Raw genomic sequence first — 24,378 nt, 5'->3', positions numbered from 1 at the left:
TGGGCGATGACCAGCACACGCTGCTGCTGGTCCACGGCTAAGCCTGTGCTAACCAGCTGGCAGGTGAACCATCACCGGCTTCACTAGCTACCATCCCTTGGTTGCCAGCCTCGCCTAAGCTGCCTCCTACCTACTTGCAGGCTTGACCAAGGACAGGAGGGCTGCGTACAGTCCTCAGGCCATATGTCGTCCATGCCCACTGCAGGAATGCCTTATCTCAGAAATCTTCATGCCTTCCCTAAATTCGTTTGAACAGGATTCAACAGTTACATGGGAAAGATGGGATGAGACGTAGAGACAAGTACACACATGGAGGCAGACCATCGCAAAGTGTCCTTCAGAAACCAGGGTCAGGGCAGGTGATGAGGATTTCTCAAGAGTACGGCAGATCAAAACAGCCAAGCCTTCTTCTCTGTCTGTCCTGGGTTTGATTCTGATCACTATTTTCATTAAAGGCCTGGCTGATGGAATAAAACACACACATCCAATCTGCAAATGATCCCAAGCCCAGAGGGGCAGAAAGCAATTTGAAGGGCAAAGTGTAACAACAGCAGCATTCTGTAATGACAAGCAGGATGCACAGATATCATCAGTGCTGCAGAAAAGGGCAAAGCTCATTTTGGGATGAACTCTCAACAGCATCTGCAAGGCATGGGAGGAAAATGATGCTCTTCTGTCCCAGGGAGACCTCTGCAGAGCCCAGCAAGACAGGCTGGGAAACATGTTTTTGGAAAGGCTTAAGCAGATGAGAGAGAATCTGGAGAAGTTTGGAAGACAAGCCTCCTGAGGAAAAACCCAGAGAACTGTGTTTCTTTTGATTGGAAATCGCATGGAAGAAAGAAACAATAAAATCTAACAATATGTAAAGTCTGCTCTGGAGACGACAGTGAGATCACTCTCTGTTGCCAGCTGGGCAAGGACAAGCAACAACTCATTCCCAGGAAGGGAGGATTGACCAAATATTAAAACAAGCTACTGAGAACCAAGTACAGCTGAGACTTTTTGGCAGAGAAGCTGTGGAAGGGTTTTAGTCACAGGTTAGAAATGTCCCTGCCAGGGATGGGCAAGGCATCTCCACAGACAAGGGTGAGGCAGAGGTGACCGTAGCATGTGTTCCTATCCCCTATCCCTATGTCCATGGCATCCCACCGGACCATTTTCTGCAACCCTCATTTAAGGCTCTCCTTTGCAGTTCACATGAGGAGTTTGCTGCTGTTCTGCCTTGTGTCAAACTCATGTACAGAAGAAGCAAGCGGCAGCACGGAGCTAAGGGTCTGCAATTCCACTCAGACAGTGTCGTGGTTTAACCCCAGCCGACAGCTAAGCACCACGCAGCCGCTTGCTCACTGCCCCCCCACCCCTGGGATGGGGGAGAGAATCAGGAAAAAAAAACTCGTGAGTTGAGATAAAGACAGTTTAATAGGACAGAAAGGAATGAAAAACAATGATAATGATAATAATAATAATATGACAATAGCAATACTAAAAGAATTAAACTATACAAAGTAAGTGGTGCACAATGCAATTGCTCACCACTCGTTGACCGATGCCCAGTTAGTTCCCGAGCCGCGATCCCCCCTCCCAGTTAACTCCCCCCAGTTTATATACTGGGCATGATGTCATATGCTATGGAATAGCTCTTTGGCCAGTTTGGGTCAGCTGTCCTGATGGTGTCCCCTCCCAGCTTCTTGTGCCCCTCCAGCCTTCTTGCTGGCTGGGCACGAGAAGCTGAAAAATCCTTGACTTAGTATAAACACTACTTAGCAACAACTAAAAACATCGGTGTGTTATCAACATTCTTTTCCTACTAAATCCAAAACACAGCACTATACCAGCTACTAGGAAGAAAATTAACTCTGTCCTAGCCGAAACCAGGACAGACAGTCAGGAGTTGTCAAAACACTTCACGAGAGCAGAAATGGTTTGTGTCATTCTCCAGGCTCTGAAATAACATCGCAAATTAAAAGCCTGCCCCTAAATTTATTTCACACCTCTGATGCAGTATAGCTCGTTCTCATCATCTGTTACCACATAATCTTGTGTCTTGCCCAACTCTGAAAAATAATGACATGGAAATAGGGCTTTGATGTCTTGTTAAAATTGAGTTGCAAGGCTGCTCTAAGGTCCCTCAAATATGAGTTTTAGTATTTGGATACTACCTCGGGGGCTTATGTACCAAAAGTGCTCCAAAGGAGCCCCACCTGGCCTGAGGAACACCTGGTACAGGATGATCTCTCTCCCATCCCAATCCGCACCATATTATTAATTACTGAACGAGCAGCAGTTTCAGCAGTTGAGTAACTCAGCAACAGACTGTTCAGCCCTGTGGTCACTGTTGAGCTGCTGGATGGGAAGAAAGGAGAAAGAGGAACACAAGATCCTACTGTTCTGTGATTTTAGGCGCTACTAAAACCAGCAACAGTGAGAACCTCTGTCCTAGGGGTCTTACAAAACCAGGACAAGACAAATCATCATCGCTATAGGGAACAAGAAAAATCAAGAATCCCTTAAACTTCTAATCCTCTGGAGGGCAGGACTGGCATTAGAAACAGCTCACTTGAAGAGCTGGTCCAAAGGCTACAACATGAAAGAGATGTATGATGTGCTGCACTTCAAGAGGAGGAATCTAATATGGAATGGGAAATGACTACACAAACAGCATCGCAAAATGGACTCCTAAATCCTTACTTCAGATTGAGGTTCCATGAATATACATTGCTAAATCAAGCAGGTGATTTTCATGCCTTTGAACTACAACTTCAGACCCCTGTCTTTGGAAGTCATTGGTCAAGAAGACTCCACAAGCACAGAAGAGGGAAGCAGAACTGTTTTTCATCACAGTATATTGGTCTTCTTAGACATTGGTTTCCTCTCTTCTTCGCAAAAAAGGCCAATGACACATCTAAGAAACGCTCAGCGCTGTCTCACCTTCACATCCTCTTCTCCTGTCCCAGGGCTGCTGCCTCCATAAATTCACATCTTGCAAAAGAAAACAAGAGCTGCAGCAGTTGGCCCCAGTGGCAGCGAGAATGGCACGCTCTTGCTGCAAGAGCAGAAAATGTGCTCAGTTCAGCAAGACGAAGATGCTTCTCTTTATCTCGTGCTAGATTGGCTCTCTCAACAAAGGGAAAACACTTGGGGGGCTATAAACTTAATTTTGTGATGATCTGCTGAACATCTGTTACTGGATGATTCACAGGGTCATTCCAGTCTCCAGCTTCCTCCACTCCCTTGCGCTTGATCTCATACGGCCTATTCTCAGTGCCATTTTGCACAAAGAATTGGCACCAAAAGTGGGACCTGGTTCTGCAACTCAAAATATGCCTCTAGAGCGGGTGATTCGTGCCTCAGACAGAGGGTCTTGGCTTCCCAGCCCTTAGGAAGAAAGCTCCACCCCAGAGAGCAGACAGGAATACCAGCGCTTCTGGGGGAGCTGAGAGATTGCCCCAAAGCCAAACCCCATCTTTTATTCTCAGTCCTGCATAGCTCAAAATCTGCTTCCTGATCCAGACTTCTGTCCCTTGCACTGCTGTATCTTCCCTCATCCGGGCCACAACTGAGAGCCCAGGGACCCCCAGCCTTTTAGGTCTTCCAACTCCCCTGGTAGCCCGCCTGTGACTGAGGCTCCCTCAGCAGCAGAGACAAAGGATCTCCAGATCCACTAACGCAGCCGTTCTCCATCCTCTCTGAGGCCGCAGCAGGGAAAGCAGACTGGAGTCATTCCACAGGTCACATCTAGCCTGGGAGTCTTTGGTGGGACCTCACTGATCACAGAGGAAAGGCCCTGACCCCAATCAGTTCATAATCTCTGTTGAGAATCTGCCTGTGGCTGCTTCCATGTACTAAGATTGTTATCAAATGATTCAGAAAACACATGGTGAAAGCCTGGCTGTGCAGAATCAGCCCAGGTTTGGCCACTGGCTCTGGAAGAGGCAGGGTTTCATCCACTCACTCTCCCAGGTTGCTTCTCTAGCTAGTCTGACTGCTGGGGAGTCTAAAAGAAACCCCAAACCATCAACAACCATAACATCTCTAACAATAACAACCACCCTCCCTGAGCTTTCCTGTTTATTCCCAGGATTTCAGTCCAGATCAAAGCTGCTGGTGACCTTCCCTTCATGCAAACCATGAATGCAGAACCGCTTTCATCCAAACCACAGCACTGTCTGCAGTGTTCCCAAGAGGGTTTCTTGTAAGCAACTCCCACTGCATCTGCTTCCCAGAAAGTTGGCTGGGTCCCCTGTGGACTCTATACATGTCCCCACTGCTGAGAGCTCAGCCTGAATCCTGCTTGCACTCTGGAGGACACCATGCCCAGTCCCAGGAGAGTGCCATCACTAGGAGAAATGAGCCTTGATGAAGAAGAAAAACCAAGAGAAGGCATCAGTCCCCTCCAAGGGTGCCAGAACAGCTCTTGCCCAGATCCACACGACTTTTCTGCTGTGCTGCAAGGAGTTGGGGATGGGGCCACCTGAGTGTCCCCTGCAGCCAGGGGGAGAAAGAGGCATCTCTGGAAGAGATTCAGCCAACGTAAGAATGATGGATGTGCAGAAGAACCCATCTCTCTCCACTAACCGTAGAGAGGGATGGGGCTGAAGACCTGAATGAAGCTGAATTGGGGCTCACATCACTCAGGAACTGCTCAAACCCTCTTGAAGGATCACTCCCTCCTGCCTTTACCACCAGACTACCCAATGTGTGTTGTCTTTAAGTGTTGCTGATTCTTCACCGTCACGTGTTATTTATGGAGTTCCGTGGCCGCCTGCGAGACTTCCCATGTAATTAAGCCAGTCTCCAGGCCCTGAAGGCACCACCACTGTAAATTCTTCCTCTGACACCGTCCTGCCCCGCTGGATCTGGGCCTGCCCGCACCTGCCTGTCACGCTTTCCACCAAAGCCGGGGCCAATTCCTACTCCTTTCCAGATCAAGTACTTCCAAGGACAGGAGATCTGATGTGCCACCCAGCACATTGACTTGCTGTGCAGCATGTAGTGCATCTCCTTGGTCTGTACAGGACCTAGCACTGAGGGGCATAAACGGGACCCCGTTTCCATGATGCAGGCTACAGTGCCTGCTGTTCGCTCCTCCTCCCTCCAAAGTCCACCCTGTGTCATCCACTGCCAGTGGTGCTCTGCCCTGGCCCTCTCCATGCTCTCGGGTATTCATCACGCAGTCACCGTGCCCACCAACATCATCATCATCATCATCACCACCATTCATCACGCAGTCACTGTGCCCACCAACATCACCATCATTCGTCACGCAGTCACTGTGCCCACCAACATCACCATCATTGTCACCATCATTCGTCACGCTGTCACTGTGCCCACCAACATCACCATCATCGTCACCATCATTAGTCACGCTGTCACTGTGCCCACCAACATCGCCATCTCAGCTGCAAGGCAGTTTGGGCAGCTGGTGTGTACCAATTTACACCAACAACATAAGGCGACTGCAGAAGGCTGCATTCCCGGTCCCATGACTTTACAGAGGCACAAATGGACGCAAAGATCCCTAAATAAGAAACAAAGGACTCTTCCTAAGCAACCTGATGTGGGTATGCCTTCCTTAAGAGTTTGAGGGGAAAAAATAAGTATATTCTGGGTGAGGGAGTGAGGTACCATCAATATCCTCCCAGTCTTTTGGTTCCTACTGCCAGGGCAGGTGCATGCCAGCTGTAAAGCACTCAGACCCGAGGCACCTTACCTTTCAGACGATCGGCCACCTCGGTGTAAGACCGCAGTACTGCCAGGGACACTGCCTCCCCTGAAACACAGGAGAGACACAGCCCTGAGGGACATACAGGTGACAGACCAGCCCCACCTTGCTCTCTGACAACGTCACGTTACGATTCTCCGCATCCTAAGGCGCTTCAAGCTCTGAAAGACTTGAAAGAAATAAGGAAAATTGGACTTTATGCTTCTGTGCAGCAGACAGCAGCCAGGTTGTCTAGGCCATCCCATGCTACCCCAATTTCCCCTCTTGTCCCACATTCGGTCCCTGTAAAATGAAGGTTAAACACCTATGAACATTGATATCTTCTATACTGAGAGACACTGTCTTCACACAGTATCAGTCAATGGGAAGAACTGACTTAATCTGATTGCTAACGGTGGGTGGAGGCCCACGGGGCACGATGCGGCACTTCTTTATCGTTTAAACTTATCTACAGGACCACCATCTTACGGAAAGCATGGTGAGCAGTGCAAGCTCAGAGAAGGGACAGCCAGGCCACATTTCATACTCACAGCTGGCATAAAACAGCACCACCGTCCGGGCAGCCTCCAAGAGGGCAGAGTGGAAGGTCTCCTCTGTCAGGGCAAGGATCTGCTCCAGGGGCAGCTCTCGCTTCTTGTCCCTGGAAACTGCTTCCACCACTTGATCATCCTGAATGTCTGCAAGGGACCCAAAGCCGTGCATGAACACAGGTACGTACAGAGGGCAGAGGGAACGGCAGCCCCCTGTGCCACCCCGTCAGCATGTTTTTGTAAGCCAGCACCTCTCAGCAGAGACATGGTGACTGTCAGCGGGGGAGAAGTAAGGGCCTCGGATGGGGGAGCGGAGGCACAGGCACAGACACACATATAAACTCACTGAAATGCACTTATGACGCCTCACAGCAGTTGCACCCTCTGATTTGAACACTATTCTTTAATCATGTCGGCTCCTCTAGGATCCCGTCCCACTTTTTTTGGAAAACAAAACCAATTTTGTATGGAAAACAAACGCGTTTTCAAGGAAGCGTTGCAGGGGCCAGTGTTTTCTCCCTGGGGAAGGCAACTCTGGGACAGCTCTTACGAAAACATGTCTCAAATCTTTCCAAAGGGACTGGTAATTCTGAGGCTCTTCTTCTGATGCTTGAAGAGGAAAAGGCATTGGGTGCACTTTAAACTCTCATGCCTCTGAAGCTGGATGCATTCAAGCAGAAGCACCCCTGTCCCTCATGCAGCACCTCTGCAACTATTCCTCTAACAGCTGCTGATTTTCTTCCCTGGTGTCTCCCCTAAAAATTATGCCTGGCTGGCACTAAACTCCAGTGATCTGCAGAAGATAAGAGAGCCACTTTGTACAACTGTGATGTGACTGTGATGGTTTGCCTTGGATTTGCAAAAGTGTTCTCTAACGCTTTAACATATGCCTGCACGTGTCCAGCAGATGCTGATTGCATGTTCCATCTGATGACAATCAGCTTTTCACTGTTTAGTTGCACACCTTGATTGTTATTCTCTTTTTCATCCTCATCTTCCTCCTCCTCCTCCTCTTCCTCCTCCTGGATTTGTTCGACCTTGTTCTTATCTTCCACCAAGGTTATAACTTCATCAGTGTCTTCCAAGACCAGGTATTTGATTGGCACTCCCTAAAGAAAACAGAATAAATCAGTGGGAGCAAAACATCGCCTTCTGCCTATTCTGTCCGCAAACCAAACTCAAGGCTGATGGGGCACCATCACCCAACTCCTTATTTTTGGGGTATGTCAACAGATACCTAAAGCTGCCGAACAGGGGAGCTTCTGGGGTGTGTTTCTTTGGCCAATTTCACCTGCGCATGAGTTTTTCTCACTCCAGACTGACTTTTCCTTGTGTGGCTATGTGGGATCCTGTGCCTGGAGTGGTGAAAGCGAACACCCGCTCCACCTCCCAGCATCTTAACACAGATCCACCACTGCAAGAAAAAGGCCAGTGGCCAAACAGTGAAGGAGAGCGGGGAGGTACAGGGTCCGCTCGGCTGTCCCTCCTCTAGAGGGGTGAGGCTGGGTCAGAGCAGCCCATCAGAGTCTGGGAAACTGGCATGAAAAATCCTTTATCTCATGGAGCTCAACCAAGAAGAGTGCTCCCAAGCGTACACGGGCTGCCAACCCATGGAAAGGAAAGAGGAAAATGTATTTCTCAGAAATGAGACCTTGTCGGCTTAAAACCAGTTCTGGCACTGTCTCAGCGCAAGGCACTTCAGAGAAAATGAATTTTATAATGAACTGAGAGAAATGACAAATTGCTGGCACCTCCCATTGGCTCTAAGAGGAGAAACACAACAGGCACATCTCTCACCAGGGCATGGGAAGCCCTCAGGGGACGCTCAGGTTCAGGTCTGATCCTGTGTCTTTGCAATCACAAGTGTGACAGTTCAGGTAATCTGGGGCAACGTGTGCTCCCTGGCATTTGTCAGCACCGAATTCCATCTTGCTTCACAAGCTGGGTCAGGTCCCTCCAGAGTTTAGCTCATCTTGATCAACCTCATTTAACTTACACCCTGCCCTTTTCCCAGATCACTGCCAGAGGCATTCGGTTACATCAGTTCAGCACAGACCTTTGGATGTTTGCTCTTCGTTTGCTCTTAGTTTCACACTCATTTCCTCTCCCATCTTTTGAATGCCTTTCCTAAGGGGGCGAGGGCCTTTAGAGGTCCAAATCTTTGGGGAATTTGCACTTGGACTACTACCTTAGGTAGTTCAAAACTTTGTGTTGCCTTAAGGTGTAATGGAGATGTAACCCTATGTTTTGAACTCAAAATAAACTCAATATTTTATCTTTACCAGCAGGCACAATTGCTCTGCAGTACCAAACTCAGGCAGTTCCAAATACGTGCGTGCATCTAGGGAAAGACACTTCCCCTTGAGCTTCTGGGAAGACTGTCAAATAACTACGGAGCCAAGCAACACCCCAACACCTCTCAAGAGCACCATGCCCAGACAGGGAAATGAGAGTTGTACAATAAAGAAATCCAGCAGCTAACCTCATCTGGTGTCTTGAGAGCGACGTTTGACCGGAGCAGAATGTTCAAATCTACGAGGTCCCTTCCAAAATACAAAGTGAACATTAGATGGTGCAACGTGCAAGGTCACTCCCTCCATTCAGCCTGCCTGGCTGGCAAGCCCACCTCTCTCAGCAGCACCACGTCCTCAGAGAGCCGTGCTTCGGGGCCCCCGAGAACTTGCAGGAACCCATAATCAATGTCAGTGGTGGAGAAATAGGCTCCAAGTGACCTTCTGGTGGGATTGCACTGCATAACGTGCCTGTTTCGCAAGGGGCTTGGATTCCCTTTCTGTGATTCAGGTCTTTGCTCATGCACTGGTAGCCACATCCCAGTGCAGCTGCTCTGCCGGTGGACTTCAGCTCATCAGTAAATGCAGCCAAGAAGTGCCTCCATACAGGGAGGTACCACGGTGGCAGAAAGCTGGAATAAGAGAGCCCACGCCCATCCTTCCTCCATCTCCTCCCATTTGCACAGCTGCCAGCAGACATCCCCAAAGGCCGTGCAACCATGCCTACAGGGGCTGCACACCTCCTTTGGCAAGACACCATGGAAGCATTTGCAAACACAAGCCAGTCTGGTGTACGCAGGCTGCTCCTGAGCCCACAGAGCAGAGATAAGTAACTGGTGGTCAGCCGCAGAGGAAGCCAGATCTCCACAGCACAGCTGCCCTATAGTCAGCCACAAGCTTGTCTCCTGTCCTCCTGGGGAACAAGCGTGCTGGTCTAACTCAGAGAGCCCTCGTTGACTCAGGAGGCATCGCTTACTGAGCGGAGACCCTCATCGCATCCCAGCACCCACAGTCCATCTCCTTTACTGGATCTCCTTCTGCCCTTAATTTGAGGGTAAAATACAAGCCTTCCTTCTGTGCTAAGTTTCCTTTCCAAAATCTCTCTTAGTCTGACTGTTTTTCCACTTCTAAGGCAACAAGAGACTCAAACATTTCTACACTTCCAGCCAGTCTGAAACCAAACTAATCTGATTCTGGACAAGTCCTTAAATGTGACATCCTCTCACAGGATCTCGCCTAGTTTTACTGCCTCTCATACAAATGTGAATAAGCCCACTGACTATCATCCTGGTGGTGAGGTAACCGAGCTCGGAAACATCACAAAAAGCAAGGAGAATCCCAAAACACCTGAGAGCAAATACCTGGACAAAAGGGCAACTCCTGCTTTCCCCAAGAGCTGCCAGGCCACAAACTCTGCTGTCCTCCTGTCAGCCTCATAGGTCTCTTTCTGGCTGAGGATGAACACAAGTGGTAGCCCAAGCTGTAAGTGAACGGTGGAAACCTTCTCGGGGTCCTCAGCGACCTCTGTCTGGAGAGGAGACATGGTTATACTGCAGGACATCTCCATACCATTGAAGGTACCTCAGCTCTTCTCCTGCACAGCCCAAGCCACCATGTGTTCCCCAGCCACAGAAATAAGGAGACCCTTGAGAAAAAGCCTCCAACCCCGATTCTAAAATATCCATTGAAGCAGAACCCACGTGTCCTGGTTTTGGCTGGGACAGAGTTAACTTTCTTTTTAGTAGCTGGTACAGTGCTGTGTTTTGGATTTAGTGTGAGAATGATGTTGATAACACACTGATGTTTTAGTTGTTGCTAAGTAGCGCATATCTTAAGGCAAGGACTTTTCAGTTTCCCATGCTCTGCCAGCAAGCAGGTGTGCAAGGAGCTGGGAGGGAGCAGAGCCGGGGCAGCTGACCCAAACTAGCCAAAGGGGTATTCCATACCATGGAACGTCATGCCCAGTATATAAACAGGGGGGAGTTGGCCGGGCGGCGCGGATCGTGGCTCGGGAACTAACTGGGCATCGGTCGGCGGGTGGTGAGCAATTGCAGTGTGCATCACTGGTGGGTTTTTTTTTGTTTGGTTGGTTTTTTCCCTTCCTCCCCCTCCTTTTTTGTTATATTCCTTTTCATTACTATTATTATTATTATATTTCATTATTACTATTGCTAGTATTATATTTTACTTTAGTTATTAAACTGTTCTTATCTCAACCCACAAGTTTTACTTTTTTTTTCCCCTCTTTCCTCCTCCTCACCCCACTGGGAGGGGGAAGGGGGAAGCGGCTGCGTGGTGCTGAGTTGCTGACTGGGGTTAAACCACGACACCACGCAACCCTGGTTAAACTGTTCCAACCTGTCATGACCCTCCCTGTTAAAAACCTGGGCTTTATTATGGATGTTCTTTGTGACTTAGCAACTCCAGATGTCAAATCTCCATTCATTTTTATTTACCTGGCATTGATTCCCCGGGGCAGTTTGAAAACCCCGGCCGCAACATGCAAGAGCTGGCATCCTCTCCCTTCCTGCCTTGAACATGCTGCTTCATGACAGCACGGAGCTGCTTAACAAGTGCCTTCCCTCCGTGGGCCTAACCCAGGAGGCTGGCTGAAGGAGGCACTTCCCAGCTCATCTACCCACCCTTTCGGCTGGGCAGAGATGTCACCAGTGGGAACTGGAGGCCTGCTGAAGTTCACTGCCCCGTGGGAAGAGGAGATAGGAGGGAGCCTCCCGTCCCTTGTGCTCACCAAGGCACGAATGACTGATATCGAACTCCCCAGGGTGCTGAGCCTCCTGTGGGGAGCCCAGAGGAGCAGCTAAGGACCTCGGGTTTGTCTAGTTTGGAGAAAAAGAGGCTGAGGGGCGACCTCATTGCTCTCCACAACTTCCTGAGGAGGGGACGTGGAGAGGGAGGTGCTGATCTCTTCTCCCTGGTATCCACTGATAGGATGTGTGGGAATGGTTCAAAGCTGCGCCAGGGGAGGTTTAGACTGGACTTTAGGAAGCATTTCTTTACCGAGAGGGTGGCCAAACACTGGAACAAGCTTCATATAGAGGTGGTCGATGCCGCAAGCCTGCCAATGTTTAAGAGGCATTTGGGCAATGTTCTTAATAATTTGCTTTAACTTTTGGTCAGCCCTGAAGTGGTCAGGCAGTTGGACGAGATGATTGTTGTAGGTCCCTTCCAACTGAAATAGTCTATTCTATTCTATTCTGTTCTATTCTATATGTTCCAGCCAAGTCCAAGGGGCACCTCCACCCCGTTCCCACTCATGGTGCTTACAGACAACTAGAGGAACATACATTCGTGCCAGGGCTCCCTGGAAAGGTCAAAGCAAGCTGAGCAGTGCAATGGAGTGTCACTCACATCCAGCCCCACGCCTGTTCCTTGCTTGGACTCAGTCTGGGAGCTTTGCCATTAACTTTGTGGGGAAGGGGCAGATTCTCACGCTCAGCCTTGCCCTCTGCTCACACCTCCCTCGTCCTCACATCCACCCCAGCTGCCCTCATGCCCGCAGCCCAAGTGGCTCCTCTTTCCCATTCCTACCACCAGCGGAGCCCCCATGAGCTTGAGGTGCCTGTGGATGTTGAGCAGCGTCAGAGCCTGCCCCATGGCTGTCCTCCTGCAGGGCTGTGCCAGGTCCGTGGCCCGCTGGCAGTGGCAGAACAACAGCCGGGCAGACGACACATCAGGCTCATCATCGCTGTGAGAGAGAAAACAAAAACCATGCTGAGCTGGACATCCACTGCGGGGTTTTAAAACGCCCCGACAGAATGACCACGTTTGCTGACATGTGTTACAGGGCAGATGATCCTCAAGTTCAGGGTTTGGCAGGCTTGTGGGACCTCTTCAAGAGCCCTGCTACTGCCAGGTACAATTGTGTCCCGGTGCCTTTCAGAATTGTGCTGAACATCTAACGAAGACCCTGGCTCACCAGGTGTAAATGACCCCAACTCCAGAACAGTTGGCCCAGCTCAAGAAGGACAAAAATTAAGCTTTTCTCAGTGGGACCAGCCACTGCCACTGGCAGGAGGAGGAGGACAGCTGAAGTCTACAGCTTTGCTCATGTCTTTTACCTCACTGATGACACCTTACAGACTGTATAAGGAATATTGCACCTTTTGAACAGCATTGGTTTTGGCTGTGCCAAAGGAAGCACTGAGATCGAGTTCCCTGGATGGTTCCCTGGTTAGTCGTTCCTGCTCTGATACCATCACTGGTGTTGGCCTGTGGGTTAACTTTGGGAAGTCACGTTCCTTTTCCTACGCACCCATTCCCCACCTCTAAAACAGGGATCACCTTCTTTGTAAAGGTTTTAAGATCTCTCTACGGAAGAGAAGAGTGTAGTATTAAGACCTCAAAGCCTGCTGCCCCGGTCGGCTGAAAGCTATTCATGTTGGGGAAGCTACCACCATTTCATCAGCTAAGGAGATGGCCTGCTGGTGTCCTCTCTGCTTTAAGCAGAATGAAGCCAATTCCTGTCCAAATGACAACCGTGCCATCTAGTGGCAGCCACAAAATGGCGTCCCTGACCATGATCCTGCAGGGACAGGATGGCACCTTGGGGAAGGACCACTTTGGTGCGTCACCTGTGAAAGCAGGCAGATCTTTATAAAAATGCTTTGCCGAAGACGCAACGTGCTATGTGACATTGCCACCTTCCTCCCTCTCAGTTTCCTGACTGCAGTAGGTCACGTCAGCAGCAAGTCGCCTTGAAGGATCTGCCCTTCTAATGCAGCTCCTCCCGCACGGGAAGGGGATGGCCTGAGCTGGCCAGCTCCAGTGAAGCCATCGGGTGGGAAGTCCCAAATACATGAGCAGGGTCTCTTTGCAGCTGAACTGCAGAACCCACTGCCGCCAGAAGTTGCTGAGATGAAACGTAAAAATGCGTTTAAAAAATTCTGGTGGCTGTTAACACCATGACACAGGTTCAGCTCCCATCTCTGAGAGTCCTGAAACCTCTGACTGCCAGAAGATGGGAGGCTGCAGGCGACACACATCCATATCCTCATATCCCTTGGGAAGCACCTATGGCCACTGCAGAGGTAACATATGGAGCTGGATGGGCTTTGCTCCGACCCACTATAGCAGTTCTTACCCTTCTCAGCTGGCCAGACTTGATCATGAAAGCACAAGGCTAAGTGTTTTAAGACTATAACGTCAGCTATATCAGCCCTCCTGAAAACCCATGGCTGAGGTTTGATCAGTCAGCTATGGGAAGGAGACAGCAGGTTCTTCTCCTGTAAAATCCCATTCAATGAACAGTCACAAATGGCATGGCTAGTCCAAGTCCAGGAACACAAGCAGCGGCTGGTTTTGGAAAAGCAAAACAGATCTGACTGTCCACCCTTGGCATAACATCCTAATACCATCCCAGATTTGACCTGGGAATCTGAGAAACCAAGAGCAGGGCAAACAGTGCAGGGGAGGAGCTCTGCCTGGTGGGTGTGTGTTTGGACATACCCAGTATCTTTCAACAGCGTTGCCTCAGTTGTCAGAACAAACTGGTGGACAGTCCCATAGACAAAAGCCGCCTCCATCACGGCTCTGTGCTCTGGAAAGAGAAAGGCAAGACGAACTCATCTCAGCTCCCTCCAGATCTCCCTCTTCATCCTTCCCAGTCATAAATACCAACGCCCAGGCTTTCAGAAGCTCTCCGTAAAAAGTCACAGCTGTCTGAAGACACTCTATAAAGGTAACTGAGTAACTGGAGCTGCACCCAGTTGCTGATCCCCAGTAAACACACAGGTGGTGTACGTGAATCCATTCTACTGCATAACCAGAGATCTGTCTATGGGTTTATTTATTTTTTAAGACAGCAACTGCTGGCTTGCTTTCCCTCTCAAGTCCATCTCTGAAAGTTTATGCTCCCAGCAAAACTGTTCTGGTGCAACTGATCCCTTTGGAAACACAGCAAGACATACAGAGGTGGAGAACTTGTGTCTGGGGGGCCCTTTTGGGTTTCCATTTGCAGGATTTGGGGTCAGAAACCCAGCTCCCTTGCACCTTAGTGAAAAAGGCTCTGGTAGGAAAGCAAAGATGAAAAGCTGAGTGTTAATACCTGCTGTCCCAGTAGCTGGTACATAGGCGAAGACCATGTTCGACCTCCCCTTCAACGCATTTTCAATGTTCTGAAGATCTGCCAGTGTTTCAACGTATTTAACTTCATTAAAGAGCAGGGCACTGAGGAGTCAGAAAAAAACTCATTAGCAACTGTTTTCTTTTAAGAGCGAATTTGCAGCCACATAACCATGATAGGAAAAACAAGGTAAAATTCCAGCCTCTTGCTGGCGGATTGAAGACTCACAGCCAAATACAGCTGCCCAGATGTGTGCTGGTGAGTCATCTCAAGGGCATAGATTTAATGGGGTCAAACCATACCAAAGAGAGAAGCAGCCTTCTGCTTGGCTGAGAGTAGCCTCTGGAATACGTGGGGTTTGTCTTTATGCAAAACTTTATACCAACAAGTGAAAATGGAAAGCAAAGGATTTCACAGAGATGCATCTGGTCTGTACTTACAACAAAACGTTAGCAACAATGGAGTTCACGTCAAACAAGGCATCGGTGGGGAACTCTCTGATCAGCATGTTACCTCTAGGGAGGGAAGAAAGAGTATCACCAAAGAAACTATGAAAGATCAGCTACACGTACTAATTTAACTTTCACTCTGCTGAATACTTCCCGATATCTGCTGGCAGGTATGGCTGGAAAGAAAATGTCAGGATTGAATTCGGGGATTTCGTAGGACTAGGTGTCCAGGCAATGCTGTTTTAGTGAAGTCACTTCTGTCACTGCCATTTCATTCAGCTTCCGGGGACTGTGGATGAGAGGCCTAGCACAGACTGACAGAAGGTCTCTATATACCAAGCATCACCCTGTAGACCCTCACCACCAGAGGAACGGTTTCTGTGGGTCATGTACAAGTCAATGAGAACTGAGCCGATACATGGAGAAGCTTCCAGCTGACAACCCATGGACAGACCAAGAGCTAAACCTTCACATCCAGGGCAGATGAGCTAACCACACCAACGGGAAGAGCACCAAAGAGTGTTTCTTTCTAGGACTAGACCCAAAACCTAGTGGTCTTGAGTGTAACTCTAGAGGACCTGGTGGTGGGAGGCCACAAGGACAGAAGAACACCGACGGAGGATTTCCTCTCGTGGTTTCATGTCGCAGCACAGCCCTCTGCTGCTCAAAGGAACATGGGGCAGGATAGGAGGTTTCACACTGAGGACAAAGCATCTACTTTGCCTGGGTTGGACCTTTCGGGGGTACTTTTCGCTGAACTCTGTATGTCATTGCTGTCCTCATGGTTCTTCTCTTCCTCCACAGACTTCTTTGATCACTGACAGCGTTTCCTTCAAACATTGGCACTGGAAAGCAATCACAGTGTGGTGCCCAGAAAGCCCCCCTCACCTGAACAGGTAGGCTTTCCTTAATGCATTTTCTTTTCCACAGTATCTTGAGACATCCTCTTTGGGACAATTAACCTAGACATTGAAAGCATGTAATTAGACATTCAGCTCCACAAATGGCTACAAACATACAGCACTACAGTTTTCTTTCATTCAGAGTGTAAATACAGCCTTCCCAAACCTGCTGGGAGAGAAAATACAATAAAAGAGTCCAGAGATGGGGACTGGAGTTTGTACTTCAGTTCTCCAGCTCAGCCTGCCTTGATGTGGGTCAGACGGGATCAAGAGATCTTATGATCTGCCCAGCATATTCAAAGTGACAGATAGCTGCTTGCTTATTAAACTCAGCCTGTATCTGGAGGAAATTAAATACATACACACATACATATAAGCACTTCTTATAATCTAATTACACTTGCCTGAATTTGTAATTGCCTACCTAAATCTGCATACAGTTTCAGCTAAAAACCCCTTTGTATGAAATATTTATTGCACTGAATGGAAAAGAAGTGAACCGACCCCATCCATCATTCTTTGCAGTTTGAGCTGGCAGGGGGGAGCTATGGAGGGAGTTGGGCAAGTCCCACCCGAGTGAGACGAGTGGGCTGACGCCCTCCCGTGCAGCACGCTGGGGATCGTACTCTTCCTTGTGCCATGCCCAGGGGTACACAGCAATGAGCAGGCAACTCCATGCACCCCATGCAGCTGCTGGGAGGCCAGATTAGATCAGCCAGCTAAGCCTGGTACGTGGGGTTGCCCGCGCAAAAGACCAATCTGCAGGAAAAATGTGACTAGCTACATGTCCCCTAAACCCATGAATGCAAATCAAAGCGCACAGGTTCATCTACTGAGACTGAACTGGGAGGCCAGGAGCAGCTCAGGGCTGCCTCTGCCTGACCCACAGCACTGCCAGGCTTCTGCTTCGCTGTGTTTGGAGACACAGGCATGATATCGAGCCTCTTTGGGACACAGGAACCTGCCCGTGTCCTGCAGGCAGAAGGTGTGATGCAACCCACAAGCAGCAGATGTAAAGGCCAGGGCAAGGGTTAAAATGGGATGCCCTGGTCTGCCAACATCTGCTTTCTTGTGGGGTGCCACTGCTGTCAGTCCCCGAGGTGGCTCTGTCCGCCCCGCAGAAATAATCCGCAGAAATAGCCTGTCCCGCTCCTCGTCCCCACTTTACCTTCACCACCGAAATGCCATAGTCCTGGAGGGCCTCGGCCGAGTTCTCAATCTGCTCCAAGAAGGGCTGGGCACCAGGAAAAACTAAAACACAAAAAACCCCTCGTTTCCATCCCTTCCCCTTACGGATGAGGCAGATGAGAGTACCTTCAGGGCAAGCACTGCCTGTGCTCTGGCATGGTAACAGCATGCTAAGGTCTCCATGCAAACATCCCTGGGACATCTAAGCAGAGCTGAGCAGGGCAAACAGGGAGCCGTGGCATCCTGCCGACGGAGGTGCCTGCGGGGATGTGGCTGCAGGAGACAGAGGGACTGGGACTGGTTTTGTCAGACGGGTGCTGCTGTGCCGGGCTGCAAGTCCTCAGAGTCAGGAGCATCCTCCTGCCACACACCGAGACAGCGCTTGACACAATATGGTCTTGCTCTTACTCAAAGAGTAAGGTATTTACTGAAACAAAACTAATTACAGGCAAAAACATGAATGCCCAGTCTCCCCTCCTTCCTTTCTAACACACCCAGCCTCTCAATGCTGACGTGGGAGCTGTGTTGGTGTCTCAGCCCACACCGATGTCTCTGGGAAACCATACCTGGGGGTCATGAAGGAGCAGATCAAGAAAGGCAAGGCCAAGGACCATCTTCTAATTCTTGACAGCCCTTACTTCCCCTGCATGCAAGGGATCCTCCTTTCCCTGGGAGGTACCATGGAAGAGAAACCCAGCCCCTTTGAGGTGACAACCTTAGGAGGCTGGGTTTCTCTTCCATGGTACCTCCAGAAAATAACCCAGAAAATTAATGAAGAGGTTTGAAGGAGTGTGCCTGGGGACACAGCCAGGAAAGATCCCACCCCAAGAGGTCTCTGCCTGTCAGGAGCACTTGGAGCTGTGCAAACACAGATTTGCCAGCTGAGCTCGACCAGCTCTTCAAAATCACTTTGGGTTTAAAAATCTCAAGAATTGCCCCTTCATTGTTCCACTTTCACACACACCCTCACACAAGTCTTTGCTGAAAACCCAGGCTGATGTAAACACATACCGTTAAATACATACGTCGTGGCTGAAGTAAGTCAGGGATGCTCTGCCGGCTTGCAGGCTACCGAAATACTCCTGGGGGCTCAGCTCCTGCAGCAGCCTCGCACTTGCCCGCATTGGGACGGAGGAAGCACAGAAGAGCAGGAAAGAGAAGGAAGAAACCCATCTGTCCTTTTGGGCTGACATGGCTGTTATCAGCTACAGGCACAGGAGAGTCACAGCTGGGGAAAAAAATCGAAAACATATTATGTATATTTTTTATATATATACACAAACATATATATGACCGTCTTCTGTTTAGGTAGGTGCAGCATGACTGTAATTTCCAGATGTGACACAAACATCTCGAGGACGTCATGAATTAGTCACTAGAACAGCAGATGATTCAGACAACTGTAAAGATGACAGCAAAGGCCATTTTCTTTCCTCTGAGTGGTATCTGGAAGTGCATGGACCCTCAGTGCTTTCAGCTTAGGGCTGTTTTTCTTCCCTCCTTTTTTTTTCTTTTGAGTCAAAACAGAAATTACACGTAAAGGCAGAAAACAGTGACAGTATCATACAAAAAACCGCACCCAAACTGTCTCAATTCTTGTTAAAAAGCTTTGAGGATGCCGCTAGCATTATACGTGCCACTGAAAGAGGTGTTCACAAAGGCACGGGCCATATTGCTCACTTCAGACCGTGCCAAATGATGCGGGGAGGCTCAAGAGCCCTCCCCCAGTGCCTGCCCCATCTCTCCGCCGATCGAGGTTTCAGCTACACCAAACGGGAGAGGGGTTTGTGCAAACTCCTCGCGCTTGTCACGCCTTGCTCGGTCCGGCCTCATGTTATTCTGGCATCGGTGGCACGGGAGTAAAAACCATGACCCATGCCAGGCTGCAGGGCAGTGCCGGCAGCCTGCCTTCCACGCCGGGTCTCCACGTGGAGCCGGTTAGGAGAGGAGCCAAGGAAATTTGTGAGGTGATTCAGAGAACGGAGCAAAGACCAAGAGCGCAAGTCTGCTGCCAGGGTTCCCCAGCAGCCCTCCCCAGGCTGCCCTGCCACAGCTGTTGAACTCTTCTTGCTCAGATTAAGGGGCTCAGGAGAGCTTCATGCGGACAACCACCCCAAGATGAGAAAACACCTTCTTCCCACTTCATTCTCCTGTTTAATACCAGGTTCCTTCGCAGCCTGCTCTTCAGGTATTGGTCTTTGCTGCTGAGTGTGCTGGAGCATGGCTGGTCCCTGGTCAACAAAGAGACAAAGCTGGAATTGAAGCCGTGTAGAAGCTGTTTGCTTTGCACCATGAGCTGCAGCTGGTTTTGTTAACAAACGCCCCTGTGTCCATGGACCGTCATTCCCTCCAACGCCCTGTCAGATGCTGTCAGCTTACTATCGCTGCTCTGTGATGAACCCAAACTCAAACACTCAAAACCAAGCAGGCAAAGTCCCTCTGCCTTGCTCCAAGAGCGAGGAGTTAGTGACAGCCAGGCACGCTCAACCTTCACAGGTTCCCTCTCGTGTAGGTGAGGCGTTTGGATCAGGCCTGAACAGCACAGAGGAACAAAGACAGAGCTGAGAAAGGCATGAATTTTTTTCTTTTAATCTGAAAATCTCCAGTTCTCTCCTTTCCAGCTTTGGGAAGTGCCAGGCATTTCTGGTCCTTTGCCCTCCCATCTGTTCCTCTGGCTTACAGAGGGGACAGAGATTGGGGCGGGGGGGGGGCGGCGATGTTTATTAAATGACAAACTTGGCTACAGCGGGATGGAAAAATAAACTCAAGCCTGGCATGTGGGAACCAGCCCAGGTCAAATGGGAGAGCTTACTGTCACGGAGGCAAGAGGAGCAGCCTCCGATGACTCAAAGACTTCACAGCATTATACCTGGAGGAGGGTGCCAGCAGTTTAAAACACAACTCCAGCCTCTACCCAGCCCCGATCTCTCTTCACGTCTCCTCTGGCTCTTGTAGTTTTTCTAGCATCCACCTTTCTGCCCTCTCCACATCCCTGTGTGACTGCTGCTCTCCTTGCACCTCTCCCAAAGTCAGCCCTGTCTGCCCCACGACAGCCCCTCGCTCTGTCCCATGTCCCCGCTCCTCCCCATGCCCCCTCACTCTGTCCCACCACCCTCGACCCCGCTCCTCCCCATGCTCTTCTTGCCCTTCACACAAAAATGTGTGCTCATCCCTTCCCTACTCATGTCCTCTCACCTCCTCATTACTCCGTCCTGCCCAGCAGCTTCCTTCTGTGCCCCATCGAGCCAGACTCGAATATTCAGCTTTTAGGTCATTTCCTCTGTCACTTCTTTTCCATCAACAAAAAAATTAATACCATAGGGCTGGAAACAGCCAGAACCCTGTACCGCAGCCACTCGCAGGATTACCAGAGATGTGTGAAAATAGCAGGGATGTGTGAACCAGCTCTGGGTCACTGCTGGGAAACCCTTAAGCCCATGGACGATGGGGCAGCCTAGCACAGCATAGATGGTATGCAAGACCTGGTTCATGTTTTCACTGTCGTATCTCCAAAACAGAGCCAGGCCAGGTGGTTAAGGCCACTGTAAATGACCTAAAATGAAACCAAATACACCAGAGACACCCAGCACAAACTCTTGTGTTGGCATAAATTGCTTGTGCCGCATCAGTTTTGCTTGGCTAACCGGGGGCTGGGATCCCCGCATCACCTCTGTGATCCCAGTCGCTTTCCCTGACACCTTGCCTCGCAGAGCCCCCGGCTGCCAGTATTTATTACTGAGGAAGCTGCAGCACGTTTCATTCAACGGAGGGTGACGTGGCGTGGTTTTTAAGACTCACAAGACAAGGAAGAACCACTGTCCTACTGGAATCATGGACTGCAGAGCCAGCCGGGTACCATCTCCATCATCCATGGGCCTCCCTGAACTCAGGAGAAACACCACCAACCTGGACTGAAATGCCAGTGATGTAAAATCTCCCACATCCCTCAGCAGGGTATTTTCCTCCCGGTGATTACCTTCTTGCAAAAAACCTACACTTTATGTCTGGCCCCAATACGTTACACTGCTGCTTCCCCTTCATTTTATCTCATTACATCAGCATCTTCCAGCCTGCAGAGCTCCCAGTTAGCAAGTTTTAACTCCCTAGGCAGACGCTCCTAAACCAGGAGCATTCAGGATGCTCCTAAATGGAGTCACTTCAACCTCTCCTGTGATGATCGACACAGTTCAGGCCTTTTGTTGCAGCAGGACATTCACCCCGCACCCAGCCGGTACAGTTTTTTGGCAGCGTGCTCACCTGCCTTTCATGCCCTCCCAAATTTGCTGGCAGAGAGGACACATAACAGACCCCAAATCCACGTGGGGCTGACACAACCCCTTAGCTACAGCAGGCTAAACAGGCTGAAGCACTCTCCCCGGCATGGCTGGATGCCCCAGCACAAATATACCTCCTGCTACTGCTGGAAAATGCAAGGGAGAGCATAACGCTGACGGCTCTTCTTGCACTTTGGACCATGCACACGGGTTTCCTTTAGGGGATCCAGAAAAACTCCCTGAAAAGCTTTCTGTTCCAGCCTTCTGCTCTGCAGATCCACATGAATCCCTCCAGCCACACATCACTGCCTGACCAGCAAGCCCTTCTCAAATGCACCCAACTCGCTTGCAGCCAGCTTGTCCGAAGATGGAAGCTGTCCTAACAGCTGTATTGTCTGCAAATTTCTTTTCTCCTGAAGAGATGCTAAATTGGCCCTTCAGGGCCAAAGAAAGCATCCTCGGGATCGCACTGAAGCATATCTGGACGACGCTGACTCTCCGGTGACAACCCACTATGTGAAACCGTCACCCTGCGGTCACTTCACTGCCTGGGAGGGGGTGAGGTTTGCCCTGCAGGTTTTTAATTCATCAGAAAACCACGCAGCCCCAGGTCACGTGCCTGACAATTGTTGACATACACTGCTGACAACTGTTGAAATATTGCTTATGTCAAGCAATATTTAAGTCCTTTTTTTGCCGGGTGAGTTTATGTGTTAGTTTTATGGAATCCTATGGCTGCCCAGCAATAACCTCACTTCCTTACCAGATATTGCATTATTTTGCGTATTTTTCACTACACGCTTCCCTTCCCTGCTCATCTTTGAAAAAGTGGCCAGCACCAGCCTCTTCCTAATCGACAGACAAGTCAAGTTAATTATCGCCACCCAGTTTTGCTGGAACAGAGCTCAACCCATCTCCTTTCAAATTTTCCAAAGGCAAGTTCTTTGACCCGGCTGACTTGAATAAGGTCAAAAAGCTGCAGCTCCCCAGCGTTTGGAGCTGGGACAGCGTTGAGATTGTTCTCCAGCACTTCGGGATGGGCCTGTAATCATGAAACCGAAATATTGGCTAGCCCTTCTCACCCACCCCTTCTCCCCAGCAGCCTGCGGAGGAGGCAGGGTTGCAGCCTGCGGAGGAGGCAGGGGTTGCAACCTGCAACTGCGAGGCCCCTACAGCCGTGCCCCCGCCTCGTGTGCTGCCGTGGCCGTGATCATGACCCTACAGCTGCGGAAAGATGTTTCCACCCGCGCCGGACACCTCGACAAGCCTCCCAGCCAGGCTGCGATGCCGGGACCCACAGCAGATTCGTGCAATGCTTCCAGCCAGAAACCAGAGCCTCGCTGCAGAGGTATTTATCTTGCATTTATCCACAAACGCTGTTTCAAGCCGGAGCACTTTCAGGCCTTTTGTGGACAGGCAGGAGCACTTTTCAACCAGCAGCGTTTTAAGGACGTTGCAGATCGCTGCGTAATCAACCCGCGGCGCAAATCCGCGCCGGGGCAGCTCACGAGACCCGAGGCATATCTGGCACACCGTGTCGGATGATAAGGGAGCTCCACTCTGCGCCGCCGCCTGTCCCCCAGCCTCTGAGCCCCTGCGCCAGACGTGCCTGATTTTCAGTGCAAATGGAAGATACGGGCCTGCAGTCAGGGGACGAGGGTGCCTACGGGGGCGGCTGCGGTGAGCTGCGGGAGCAGCACCTTGCAGCGCAGGGATCCTTCGCAAGGATCATCAGCAGAGGTGGGAAACACATCGACATCAAAGTGCATCCCAGCCTGTCGCCCAGGGTGCTTTGCCTCGCTGGTTTTTTTTTTTGCAGTGATGCTCCCACGCTGCCCCGTCTCCTGCCACTTCCCGGAAAGTTTCACTTTCATTTTCACTTCCAGGTCCCACTTCCCAGCACCCAGTAGCCCCACTTGGGCCTCGCTTGCTAGCCAAGGCTGCAGGAGGGACAAGCTGCAACCTTTCCCTCTGCCCACACCAGGAGAGGAGCGCTTCGATGCCCATGCACAGCAGACAGCCTGCAGCATCACCCACTGCTGCTGCACCGCTGCCCCCATTTAGTCTGTCCCTGGGGACCAGCCCCCCAAAGTCCCTGGAAAGCAGCTGGCACGGTGATGACGGACAACATTGCTGAGCTGCCTCCAAGATGGCTTAGGGATGTCACCTACCTGGGTGTCTGAAGCTGAAGTCCTTGTCCCTCCACCACGGCTGCTAGGAGAGCATCACGCATCGAGGTCTCCCCTTGGCCCCAGCAGTCCCTTGTGGTCAGTGGCCCGGCTGTACGGCTGGAGAATCTGGGATGCCAAAAATAAAGCTGGTGGGTCTGTGCCAGTCCGGCCCTTCCAGCAGTGGGATCTCTGAGATCCGAGCTGAGATCTCTTGGCAGCGGGGGTCTCCCAACTGCCCACTTGACTGCTATGATCCCTCAGCTTGGACTGCTGCCCATACAGAACAGATGGTCTCTGAGCTACACTTAAGACATCCCCGCAACACCTGAGACCCAACCTGCACCTACCGCGGTGGGGCTTCCTCCCGCACACCCACGCGGGCTGCTGGGGGTGCCCAGATCCTCCTCCACCCCACCCCGACAGCTCCAGGGACCCCTCTAGGAAAGCTCTCCGCTTCCTACAGGAACCCCAGACCCTGCCCCCGCAGCTGGAGCGCTGCTAGAGCCGACCCCACAAGGCGGAGGCTCTCTGCCCCTATTGCTGCGGGGACCCCCAGAGCTGCTAGGGGCTCCCCAGAGCCGCCCCTGGAGCTGCCGGCACCCCGCTGCAGCGCCCACCCCGCTGCAGCACCCACCCCGCAGCCGCCTCCCCGCACCCGCGCGCCCGCCCCCCGCGCCGCGAGGCCCAGCCGCGCCGCGCGCGCTCCGCCCCGCCCCCGGGGCGGGCGCGAGAGGGGCGGGAGGGGGCGGTGCCTCCGCCCGCCGCTCGA

At 50.9% G+C, this 24,378-nt stretch overlaps 1 protein-coding gene across 1 annotated transcript in view; it reads right to left on the bottom strand.

The window, feature by feature from the left end:
• Nucleotides 1–23,836, bottom strand: part of TXNDC16 (thioredoxin domain containing 16) — a 41,338-nt gene extending 17,502 nt beyond the window's left edge. The window contains exons 1-13 of the mRNA XM_050898226.1: nucleotides 23,610–23,836; nucleotides 18,186–18,392; nucleotides 17,145–17,227; nucleotides 15,963–16,036; nucleotides 15,066–15,140; nucleotides 14,608–14,729; nucleotides 14,010–14,100; nucleotides 12,093–12,249; nucleotides 9,905–10,071; nucleotides 8,735–8,795; nucleotides 7,217–7,361; nucleotides 6,253–6,399; nucleotides 5,711–5,770 (exon numbers count right to left, since the gene is read on the bottom strand). Coding sequence (XP_050754183.1) covers nucleotides 5,711–5,770; nucleotides 6,253–6,399; nucleotides 7,217–7,361; nucleotides 8,735–8,795; nucleotides 9,905–10,071; nucleotides 12,093–12,249; nucleotides 14,010–14,100; nucleotides 14,608–14,729; nucleotides 15,066–15,140; nucleotides 15,963–16,036; nucleotides 17,145–17,227; nucleotides 18,186–18,357 — 1,354 coding nt within the window. The 5' untranslated portion in view covers nucleotides 18,358–18,392; nucleotides 23,610–23,836. The remainder of the gene's footprint in view (nucleotides 1–5,710; nucleotides 5,771–6,252; nucleotides 6,400–7,216; nucleotides 7,362–8,734; nucleotides 8,796–9,904; nucleotides 10,072–12,092; nucleotides 12,250–14,009; nucleotides 14,101–14,607; nucleotides 14,730–15,065; nucleotides 15,141–15,962; nucleotides 16,037–17,144; nucleotides 17,228–18,185; nucleotides 18,393–23,609) is intronic.
• Nucleotides 23,837–24,378: the final 542 nt, after the last annotated feature.

This window comes from Gymnogyps californianus, chromosome 5, assembly GCF_018139145.2.
Source record: "Gymnogyps californianus isolate 813 chromosome 5, ASM1813914v2, whole genome shotgun sequence".
NCBI lineage: Eukaryota > Metazoa > Chordata > Aves > Accipitriformes > Cathartidae > Gymnogyps > Gymnogyps californianus.
The sequence above is the reverse complement of the archived record's forward strand: the minus strand, read 5'-3'. Positions and strand labels throughout refer to the sequence as shown.